This window comes from Lactuca serriola, chromosome 5, assembly GCF_051521515.1.
Source record: "Lactuca serriola cultivar US96UC23 chromosome 5, Lser_US96UC23_V15, whole genome shotgun sequence".
Taxonomy (NCBI): Eukaryota; Viridiplantae; Streptophyta; class Magnoliopsida; order Asterales; family Asteraceae; genus Lactuca; species Lactuca serriola.
The window spans coordinates 246,720,682-246,732,405 of record NC_136412.1 but is presented as its reverse complement, the minus strand read 5'-3'; the positions used below and the strand labels follow the sequence as shown (position 1 = coordinate 246,732,405).

General features: G+C 32.9%; 2 protein-coding genes across 2 annotated transcripts; both read left to right on the top strand.

The window, feature by feature from the left end:
• Nucleotides 1-2,646: 2,646 nt before the first annotated feature.
• Nucleotides 2,647-6,195, top strand: LOC145053935 (uncharacterized). The gene is made up of 5 exons (XM_079002060.1): nt 2,647-3,713; nt 4,896-5,013; nt 5,104-5,247; nt 5,513-5,800; nt 5,923-6,195. Exons 1-4 carry the CDS (start codon nt 2,911-2,913, stop codon nt 5,759-5,761), a joined length of 1,314 nt encoding a protein of 437 aa, XP_078858186.1. The 5' UTR covers nt 2,647-2,910; the 3' UTR covers nt 5,762-5,800; nt 5,923-6,195.
• Nucleotides 6,196-9,548: 3,353 nt separating this feature from the next.
• Nucleotides 9,549-11,501, top strand: LOC145053934 (Ribosomal protein L24e family protein). Its single transcript, XM_079002059.1, has 5 exons — nt 9,549-9,683; nt 10,599-10,711; nt 10,795-10,908; nt 11,004-11,140; nt 11,227-11,501. The coding sequence occupies exons 2-5, from the start codon at nt 10,631-10,633 to the stop codon at nt 11,390-11,392; spliced, it is 498 nt and encodes a 165-aa protein (XP_078858185.1). The 5' UTR covers nt 9,549-9,683; nt 10,599-10,630; the 3' UTR covers nt 11,393-11,501.
• Nucleotides 11,502-11,724: the final 223 nt, after the last annotated feature.

The following is an 11,724-nucleotide window of genomic DNA, read 5'->3' as shown; positions in this document are numbered from 1 at the left end:
GCGAGATATTTGTATGAGGTTGACGGTGATGACTTCGGTATTGGATACCATCAGAGGGGCCCAGGCCGAGGCTTGTTACGAACAATATAAATTTGAATATATCGTACACAAGTATCAGAACCATATCCCAGGAAACATGCAAAAGAAATGGTACGAAACAATAAAATAACAATGAAGGGACAAGAGACGTGCCTATCTATAGACCGGATAATAAATGAAGGACTGGTCAAGACTATAAACTATTCTAACAACGAGCAGCCTATAAATACCCCAAAGACATGATATCCGAGGCAGAGTAAGGTAAGGCAAAAAAGAGATAGCATACATAGCATTAAGGTAACACTAAGAATCGCAATCTAATTTAGGCATCAGAGAGCTATGTCGGGGTCCAAATTAGATTGCGATTTAGTTTTTGAAGGCCATAACCCTCGGTTGGACCCCAGAATGACAAAATCTAATTTAACATTAAGATAACAATAAGAATCACAATCTGAATGCCATAACCCTTGGTGTGGCTGTTGATGCCTAAATTAGCTCTCGTGGATATAAAGAACGATGAAATCAGACTTAGAATGAAGAAGTTATGGCCTTCGAAAGATTGGCGGTTACAGACCCTAGCCGAGTACACTAGGTGTACGCTAGGAGTACGTCGGGCGTACTGGCTTGAAATCCGGATCACAGAGGCTTCAGCATATGCTTGGGGTACACATGGACTTGTTTAAGTTAGGCCTCGGGCCCAACTGATTGTAGCAGGTCATTTTTTATGCTTAAGGTCATGTTGGGGGTTCTTGGGCCTTAGAGGCCTTGTAGTTGGGCTTGGATGCCTTTTTGGGCTTTTTATGGATTTGGGCCTTAGGCAGGGGAGGGAGGCCCATTGAGGCAGGGGTAAAGGAGCCCTTTTTGCCTTAAGTCAAGTATTAGGGTTTTGGACTTGAGTTTGAGATCATCACTTTAGAAGAAGAAGAGCAATCATAGGAGAATATGAAGTCATTCGTTCATTAAGGAACCCTAAATCGATTTTTAAAGGAGGAATATATCATTTATTGTTTTGTCATAATTATTATGCCATGTCATAATAGTTAAGCTAAGTCATCATTTAACCTGTAAGAGCCAGTTACTGGTGGGTAATATTGAACAAAACATATAGTTTGTTTGGTGTTTTGTGTACAAAAAGTTTACTTGGATGATGTTTTTAGAACATACCAAACTTGGATGGTGTTTTTTGAACGATTTTGAAACATAGTTACCCCTTTGAGTCATTTCCTATTGTTTTTTTCTTTACTTATTTTTTACTGGTAATTGCCGGTTACACAAGGTCAAATTTGAACAAAAAATGTACTTTGTTGGTGTTTTTTGTACAAATGCTTTACTTGGATGGTGTTTTTTGGACACACCAAACTTGAATGGTATTTTTTGAACGATTTTGAAACATAGTTACCCATATAAGTCATTTTCCCTAATGAAAACCATTTTTTCAAAAATGTTTTGGGACAAATTCCGCACTAATATATTCTTTAAAGAATACTCTATTTAAATAAGCATAAACAAAAAATTTATTTGGCCGTGAAAATTAGGGATGTCACATCTTATAAGTTATGTAAATATTTCATCTTTTATTCTTCTTCTTTTAATGGGTTTTATACATATATGATAGGTTTATATATGACTTTTGGTTATAAATGGTGTTCAATTTTTTTTAGAGGAAATCACACATAATATAAGTTAAATGGCAGGTTTATTAATCCTAATTGTGAATGTACTAGCGAAGGTTTATTAATCCTAATTGTGAATGTACTAGCGAATGTGTAACAGCCCAAAGCCCAAAAACCAGATAAATTTTTTTTATTTTTGAAAATAGAAATACAATCATAATTTATTCTCAAAAATCCATTACATCATGTTGTATCAAATATTAGACTATCAAAACAGATAAATACGAAAAATGCTTGAGAGTGAATTCTACGCCATCAAATATTAGAGTATCAAAACAGATAATTTGTCTCATGCAGTTAGCTTCTTTTTACGATAGAAAAGAACTATTATGATGGGTCAGGATGAATCCATTTCACCCGCTTTAAATCCATGGGTCAAGCTAATCCAAAGATGGATCCATATATCATATTCTCTCAATCCAGATGTGAATCCATTTCACATTCTCTAATCCACATGTCAGTGTTACCTTTTCTGATGTTGATGTTTTATTTATTTATTTATTTTAGTAATATTTGGTCAAATTAAAATTGTTTTATTTTTTATTTTAAATCAACTAATGAGCAAATGAGGGAGGTGATGAAAACTATTTACAAGATAAAAAAAGCGTGGTCTGGAAAATTATGGATAAATAAAGGTAGCAAGCAAAAATTATATGGAGCATGACAGCTCACCCCATTGCCTAACAAAATTTAAAGTTGTTTTTATCTCTCTTGAAGGAGACTTCAGTTATTTTATTTTAAGCCAAACTCAAACATAGGGGAAAAAAGACATGCGAGAGGAAAAAGACATCGGTTACTTATGTTTCTCGTGACATTTTACTAAATAAAGGGCTTTGACAACAAGGAAAGAGAGAGTAAAAAACAGAATAAATGATATAAAAGGGAAAAGATTACATGAATGTGAATCCCAGCTATAACCAGACACTTGTAAATCATGCGGGGAAAAGGACATCGGTTACTTACTTTTGTCGCTATCTGTCATATAAAAGCCTCTTCGGTCTTCACCCACACCCATTTCCACAGGCGAACAACCCAAGTCCTCCTCCGGCAGCTGCTGACACTTCCATCTCAACCGTTTATCATGGCTTTCAACATACTTTCTCAGGCACTGTGAGATCATATCACTCCCACCTTCCCCTTCGAGCTCTCTTTCAGTTTTTCACTCCACCACCGGAATTCGGTGGTAGAAAGTCGGAAAATGGTGATCGAGAAGACTGCGGATAATGGATCATCAGGTGGTAGTGGCGGTGATGGTAGTAGGTCTGAAATGGAGTTACAATCGTTAGCTCATGTGGGCATGAAAAAAATGTCTCAGTCGGAGCTCTACTCACTCTCCCGCTGTTCCTCCTCCGCTTTCGACATCCAGAGTACTGAAAATGTTGTCATCCCTAACATTGACTCCGACCACCCGTCTACAATCCCATTCATCACCACCACCACAACCCCTCCTAGCAAAATTTACGCATTCTCTCACCGACGAGGTCATCACCGTCGCATTTCCGCTTCCCTTAACGACGACGCTGACCCACAGCTGACGGAAAATAGGTTCATCTTAAATTTCCTGGAGAAATTAGAAGCGGAGGGCGGGGTTAATGATTCGAACGCTAGCAGAGACATGGTGCCGGTGGCGGATAACGAAGGGGGAGTTCAAAAGAGGAAGAGGAAGAGAAAATCGAAGGCGGCGGAGGAGAACAGTGAAGAATTCGAGGTTTTGGGTGTGATCAATGTAAATGGGGAGGAGATTGATCTGAAATTCTTGGCGCGTGGTGCCGATGGCGCATTTGAAGCTGAGTTAAACAGGATGACGGAGGGGATGGTGCGAGAAGATGAATTTCTAGGGTTTTTAAAGGGTTTAAAAGGGCGGTGGGGCAGCAGCCGGAAGCGGAGGAGGTACGTCGAAGCCGCTGATTTCGTGAAAGCGCTGCCGAGTAACTGGAAAATCTTGCTCTCTTTACGCCCTCGTGCTCGCCGGCCGTCTCTCTATTGCCGGAGATTCGTCAGGTAGTAATCATCACATTTTCTTCCTTCTTTTCACTTTGATTTCTGATGAATTTTGTGGGTGTTTCATGGTATTCATTTCAAATCGAAAGTTGTAGTGAAAGATTTATGTGCATGATTAATGCGCAACTGAGCTAGTTAATCTTGAATCAACAATTCTTTGGTTCTTGAACCAGAAAAAAAAATGTGATTTTTACTGGTTTTTGAAAGTTGTAGTTTCATATAGTTTAACATGGTTCTTTTTTACTTTGGAATGGACTTGATATATATCAAATTCAAAAAGATAATCCTTTTTTCTAGAAGTTTTTCAATTCCCAAAAGGAACAAGAATTAATTCTTCAATTGAACTTGTTATTTGTTAATTCTTTTATTTAAATATTTAGTTGTCAACTTCTCATGATCGATGGGATGAAGAAGTTGCAAGTTTTAGTAGTAATTTCATTATGTTTTCCATCTTTTGAAGTGCAATTTGTAGTTACTACATTAGCTTTGGACATAATCTTTCCGTTTATAGCTAAAATGTTTTGCACTTTATGGCGTTAGTGATCTACTACTGCTAATCTACCGATGTTTATCATATACATTTGCAAGTACTATTGATTTTTTCATGGATGTTGTAGTTTGTTATTTACCCTTGCTTGTTGCAATTCATGATATCCTATCAATTTACATCATAACAACGAGATGATTTCTATTTCATTTTGGTTGACTTTTTCTGTAATATCAACAATGATAAATGTGATCTCAATTGACATTGAACGTTAGATCTTCCATGCAAGATGAACGGAAACCAAATGTTAGTGATCAATCAATTTGGTAATTCAAAGCCCTAACACTTCACTTCTTTTAAAGTAAACTAAGTGATGTATCTACCAAGTATGGGAAAATAGACAAAACAACCAAAAAGGAAGAAGATTGCAACATGTAAACTTTTGTTTATCGTTTCTCATGCACGTATCCGTGTCGGAAAGGTCCATTTTACCCTTACACGGGTGTTTTGCATGTTTTGGGGCTTCCGTTATCATTCAAGAAACAATGTATACCATGATAATGGCTTTCAATAACTTTCTTGATAGCCTCTTTCTTTGTTGAAATTTAGTTGGTGAGGGTGTTAATTTACCCTTTTTTAATCCTACTTTTTTCTTCATGCCATGGCTGAAAATGTTGCTTTCTTGATTCCATCAGTCCATCAGACATGCATTTCAAATCATGCAAAGAAGTTGCATTCTACTTGAAATCTCAATTTGCAACAAATGATGTCAATCCTATTGAAGGGACCATGTGCCAAGTGGATCTTGGATCGGTAAGTAGATAACAACATAATCATCATGTTGATTCTATAAAAAACCAAGCATAAAAGTTAATTCTTGCACCTTATTTTATTGAATTTCAGGTGGCTAGAATTCCTAAACCATCTATTGTAGAAATAGGAGCTAATGACTTGCATACTATTCGGAGGTTGGATTCGGATACTTTGACCAAGAAATGGTCAACCGTAGAGAATTCACTCGAGCAAAAACGAGTTGTTGCACAAAAGGTCACAAAACAAACCATATCTTTTTCTCTTTGTAGTAAATATATCAATGACTATATTGCATGAAATACAACATACTTTTTTATAGGCAATGTACTTACACTTCTTTAATGAAATGTAATGAGTAAAAAACTAAGTACATTGCTATTACGGTATAATTTTTGTTAAAGTAGATTGTGTATATCGGTAGCAAGTTTAAACCGTTTCTAAAACTAAAATAGATTTAAACTCTATCAACTTATTCTTATCTTTGAATCTTTAATGGCAGGAAGTTGACTTGGAAAATATCCCCATGAAGGGAAAAGGATCATCAAGCTTGACAAAACCATCAAATGAACCAAAAAACAATGCTGAAGTGAAGAGAAACTTGAAAACAAGATGTATGTGGTGTCTTGTTGAATTCTTTTATGGGTCTGTTGATGCAGAAAGTCTCGTGATATGTGCAAAATGCAAAGAAGATATCTCTGGAGAATTAGAAAATAGTGTGTCAAGGTTTTATCATCATGCAAACAAGTGATGTGTTTTTGACCTAATGCCACCACCTCTTTTCATCAAGGTAATTTCTTCTTTCTTAACATTTCTGGGAATATCACGTCTTTTCTACCATATTCGGGAGAATTAATTAATGTTAATGAAGTTCTATTTGGTTTCTTTATTTTGCACGTTGGATTCAAGAAGACAACTGAAGAAGCTCGTGAGTGAAGATTTTGGTGGTTGCATATGTATGTAAAGTGTGCAGTTTGACTTTTTAGGTTTTAGTCGATGGTTTGCCATTAGGTCTGGTATAGAGTTATATGGTATTTATGAACTACATGTAGCAGGTATATCTTGTTAGGCTTTTATATAGAGTTGGGTCTGATATAGGGTTATATGGTATGTATGAACTACATCTAGCAGGTTTATCTTGTTAGGTTTTATATAGAGTTATAAGGTATCTATGTTTTTATTTTCTTTTTTTTTTGAAACAGCAAAACTTCATTGAAAAAAGCTAGCAAGAAGCACAAAAGGAGCAATTACACATGATCTAGAGCCAATTAAGGGCACGATCAAACCCATTTATTGACCTAGCAATCTTTCCAATAGAAAGATCCAACATGGCAACATTATTTCCAATTCTCCTTATCAAAAGAAGTCTACACCACTAAAAATCTTATAAATACCTTCAAATCAATACCAACATTGAATATTATTAAAATTATATATAACAAATAAATGCATATATATAGTATTAGAAGTTGACATACAATATATATATATATATATATATATATATATATATATATATATATATATATATATATATATATATATATATATATATATATATATAACTTTTATGTAGAAAGTAGAAACCGGCAAATCAAATCTAAGATCTGTAAAAACAACTTCAAAAGCATTTGAATATATATCACTTTGATATGTTATAAATTTCATTTGCTGAATTGAGTTTCTTTTATCATTCCTTCAAATTGTTCTATTCTCATGTTTGTATCCTCGGATTTCCTTATTTCTATCACATTTGCATCCTTAGTTGTTTCATAACTCAAACATAAGGTATGTATTTTTGCTTTAATATATTGCATATGTTTGATGTGATACGTATAGATTGAGGATATTAGTGTAAATCATTTATATTATAATTTGTTTTGAGGTTACATTCGTTTATATTCGTTATTTTCGCTTGAATTGTCCATTTTATAAATAATTTATATTGGAGTAGTAATATTAATATTAAATATGAGAATTGATTCATCTAGGGTGACCAATCAATTTTGATTGCTTCAAATATTCTTAGACATAAAATAAGGTATATGGACAATCTAAGAATTTGGTTTATACAAATGTGTGAGTTGAAAAAATACATATAAATTGAATATGTTACTATATTGCCAATATTCTAAGATATATAATACCGGACTCTTCTTGGACTCTTCTGACCATCTCCAACACGACATTATTCTCTTACATAAAAATGATAGAAACATTGTTTCATCTATCACTATACATCATTTTGCACCAAAAAAATGTATCTCATATTAGCTGTTATTTATTTATTTATTTTTAAACCTTGTAGAAGTCTTAAAATAACCTTACAAATTATTATTTTTTGCATATTTATTTTCAATCTTTTTTGTTGTAAAAACTTCATAAAATATACTATTACAAAATTATAACCAAATAATTATTACATTTAGAATATATCTAGTCATGTGTAATAAACTGCAAATAAAATATTTAATAATTATTGTATTTAGAATATACCTAGCTATATTTTATAAACTAGAAATTAATAGATATGAAAATTGAGAGACTAAAAACAATACATTAAACTTTGACACCTTTTTGGTGTCTTCACATCAAAATATTTAACATTATTATATTATTCGTTTACATCATTTTGATGTAGGAAATGAAGTATGATAAAAGATGATTTTATATCATTTTTGTTAAAAAAAAAATGACATTTGGTGTTGGATTTGAGATACCTAATAAGTGTCTCCTTAGACATATGTGTTAATTAGCCGAGAATGATAAAAATTATCGGGCTCAAATTTGTGTCGGGATTGAAGAAAAAAATGTCACCTACAAAATTATTTAGTCAAGAATGAGAAAGTATATTGGGTGTGCATTGACCTTACATTTAATGTAGTTGTATGTTAGTTTTTAGAAAATATAATGATATTGCAGTGAATTGCAATACACTTTTACCATCACGTATGTAAGTCTCTTTTTTAAACATAACATTCATGCACAAAGTCATACTATATCTAAGTTTGACTACAATGAAGGTGTATACAAAAGTGTTACAGTGTCATGAATATATGATTATCGATACAATGAACTGGAAATGATTACCCGCCTAATCTACGGAGCTGTATTTATTATCGGAAATGAGGGTGTCAACGGTGAAGCTTCAATTCCATGTAGCATCATAAGAATAAAAAAACATAACCCAATCACGTTCTTTTACCTTCCTCGCAATTCTCTTTCTGTTCCTGATCCTCTCTTATTTTCTCATGTCTCTTGTGTTTGTATTGATTGTACACCATGTGTGATGTTGTATTGACTATACAAGATATTGTATTTATGGACATAGTTTCATAATTGGTGTTGAAAAAAGGAGTCTGGTTGAATTATACAAGATATGTTTTTATAACAGATACGTTTTAATATTTTCACTTTATTTAATGTTCATTTAAACATACACATACATACATACATACATACATACATACATACATACATATATATATATATATATATATATATATATATATATATATATATATAGGTAGTATAATCATTTTATGTATAAGACAAATATATGAAATAAAATCAAACAACAAAGACTACCGGAACAATTTAATAAAAAAAATTAAAAACTAAGTACATAGGCCATATCATAAGGACTATTAGTATACTACTTTAAATCATAACACAGTTAGGATGCCACAAAACTTTGCCGCTTAAGAATGTTGCCACATAACTTTTTGAATATTAAGAATTTTGCCACAAAACTTTACCACTTAAGAATGCTGTCACAAAACTTTTCGACATTGTCAATTTGGGTCCCTACAACACACATATGAATAGTGACTAAAAATTCTGCCACAAACCTTTAGCACTTTGTTAATTTTGGTCCTTGAAAATGAACACTATAACGTTTGACATATTGTCACTTTTTTATCCCTTACATAAATGGTATGGATTTTGTTCTTGACATTTTTGGTACTTATATGGGCATTGCTATTATGCATCCCTATTTAATCCCTTTTGTCATAAATTACATAAATGATTCTTGCATTTTAATAGCTTATTAAGAAATCATCTACTTATGATATTTTTTATTTAGTTTTTGTTGTTTTAAATGCAACGATTTTGTGTTTTTTTTTTAAAAAAAAACATGACTTGGGCAAAGCCCGAGATCACCTACTAGTTCATATAATTTACCCGATAATATTAGAATTATATAGAGTTAAATTATTTTGGACCATAAATAAAGGGAAATAACAAATTATTCTAGAATTAAATAGACTTAAAATTATTTTGGACCATAAATAAAGGAAATAACCAAATATTCTTTTACCTAAAGACCGACCCAAATAAAAAAAGAATAGAAAAATTAAAAACTAAATACATAGATTATCCCGATTATTCATATAATTTACCCTATAATATTAGAATTATGGACTTAAAATTATTTTGGACCATAAATAAAGGAAAATAACAAACTATTCTTTTAAATAATAACCAAATATTAAAGCCCAACGGACCAACTATTTAAACCCAGAGAAAGAAAACCTCAAAATCTTGTTTTAGGGTTTTACCAGAAAACCACAAACCGTCCCCTGCGTCGGTGTAGAACTCCGCCGCTGCCTTCTCCGTCGCCGCCTCTTTGTCTCTGCCTTCTGCGCTGATTTCTTCGTCCTTGTCATAAGGTAAGGGTTCAAGGATTCTTTATAGATCGACTGCTTCTGTACAATATTTGATAAAATGTTCGATTTTTCTTAGTTTTTTGTCAAACTCAGTATGCTTTTTATTGAATGCCCAGAAAGAGCAACCTAATGGAACATAATTGTTCATGCTAATGACTTATTAATAGTTTTATTTGATTTTCTGGACTAACTCTACAAAACTACTCTCCAATCTTTCTGATAACATGTTCGAGATTAACTCTACAAAACCACTCTACCCATCTGACAAGGCTACTTCTGCTTGAGGCGTCAACGATGAATACGAATTTTGGCAATTTTCACAAAGTTTATTATTATTATTTTTTTCTGTTTGTATGATATCAGAGCATCTACCACCACATCTAGCACAAAGTGACATATCTTTTAGGGTTTCAACTTCCAGGACATCATCCATGTCTCTAAATCATCTAAGACTACAGATGTTTAAGTATCACAATCCGCAAGATTTTCAAACCCATCTTTCAAATCACCAAACTGAAGAGTTGGTGAATCTTCATGGGTTTCATTCAAAGAATCGTTTTTTAGTATAAATACTTGATAATCACCAGTAGAAGAATCTGGCAACTTCACTCATGATCCACTAGTTGCATCATCATCATTTAGTTCAGTCTCTTCAGTTTCATGTGCATAACTTGCATTCCTACTAGTTGTCATCTATGTAAAATGATGAAAATGAAAGTATGTTATCTGAAATTGATGAAGTTAAATATCTTAAAGTAGGCATTATTCAGTTTTCACATAGAGTTTAAATAGCTAATAAGTTCTGCAAAACGAGGTATTTAGATGTGAATATTTGTGAATGCAGATAGAAAAACCTGTTAGAAAAAGTTCTATTTATCCTCAGGCTTCATTCATAACTCCATTTTCTGTTTGTTTCAGAAAAAAATTGGTGTTGATTGAAAGATTTTGCAATGAGGTTGGAAAAATGCTGGTTTTGTTCATCTACTGTATATCCAGGACATGGTATCCAGTTTGTGAGAAATGATGCAAAGGTATTTTTTTTTTTATGTAGATTATACATTCATGTTTCTTTGGTACATTATTATCAATATTTACATGATCTTTGGAATTACAGATCTTTAGATTTTGTCGATCAAAATGCCACAAGAACTTTAAAATGAAGAGGAATCCTCGCAAGGTGAAATGGACCAAAGCTTATAGGCGTTTACATGGCAAGGACATGACTCAGGTTCACATCCTTAGATTTTTGCTCTTTTGAATTGATCAAAAAAAGAAGAGCTTAATAAGTTAAGTACTAACCATATTTACAAATTTGCCCTCAAGGATTCGACATTTGAATTTGAGAGGAAACGCAACAGGCCAGAGAGGTATGACAGAAACCTCACAGAGAACACACTCAAGGCAATCAAGACAATTGACAAAGTCAGATTCCGTAGGGAGGAGACTCACCATAAGAATAGGTATTTTATTTTTCTTTCTTTCTTTAATCCCATTTTGTTTATTTTTATTATATATTTATATTAACTTTTTTATGATGATGATGCAGGATGAAGGGTAAGGCTGCAAAGGAAAGAAAGGAGGCTAGAAAGGAACATGATGAGCAACTCCACATGGTCAAAGCTCCTGGTGCAAAAGAGTCAACTGCCATACCAGCTTCAAAGGTCAAAGTCAACGTTCAACATGAATCTGCTGATAATCGGATGGAAGAATGATATGTCATATGCTGTTGTGCTTTTTATGTTTTTGCATTGTAAACACCCTTACATTATTCAAGTAGTTGAATCTTTGAAACAATTGGAGTTCATCTCTCAAGTTTTGACATATGATTTATTTGGTGTCTTGATATGAAGTTAATGACTACATTATAGTGCTGCACTTTCAATGCATTTGGTGTCTTAATGACTACTGCATACTTTGAGAAAAAATTGCTTTGTATTTGGATGACATTGTTATAATTGGGTAGATTTTTTGAAGTACAATGTTGTAAAATAGAAGTAGGATGCTATAATAACAAATAAATGAAAGTTTCCTCATCTGATTTTGC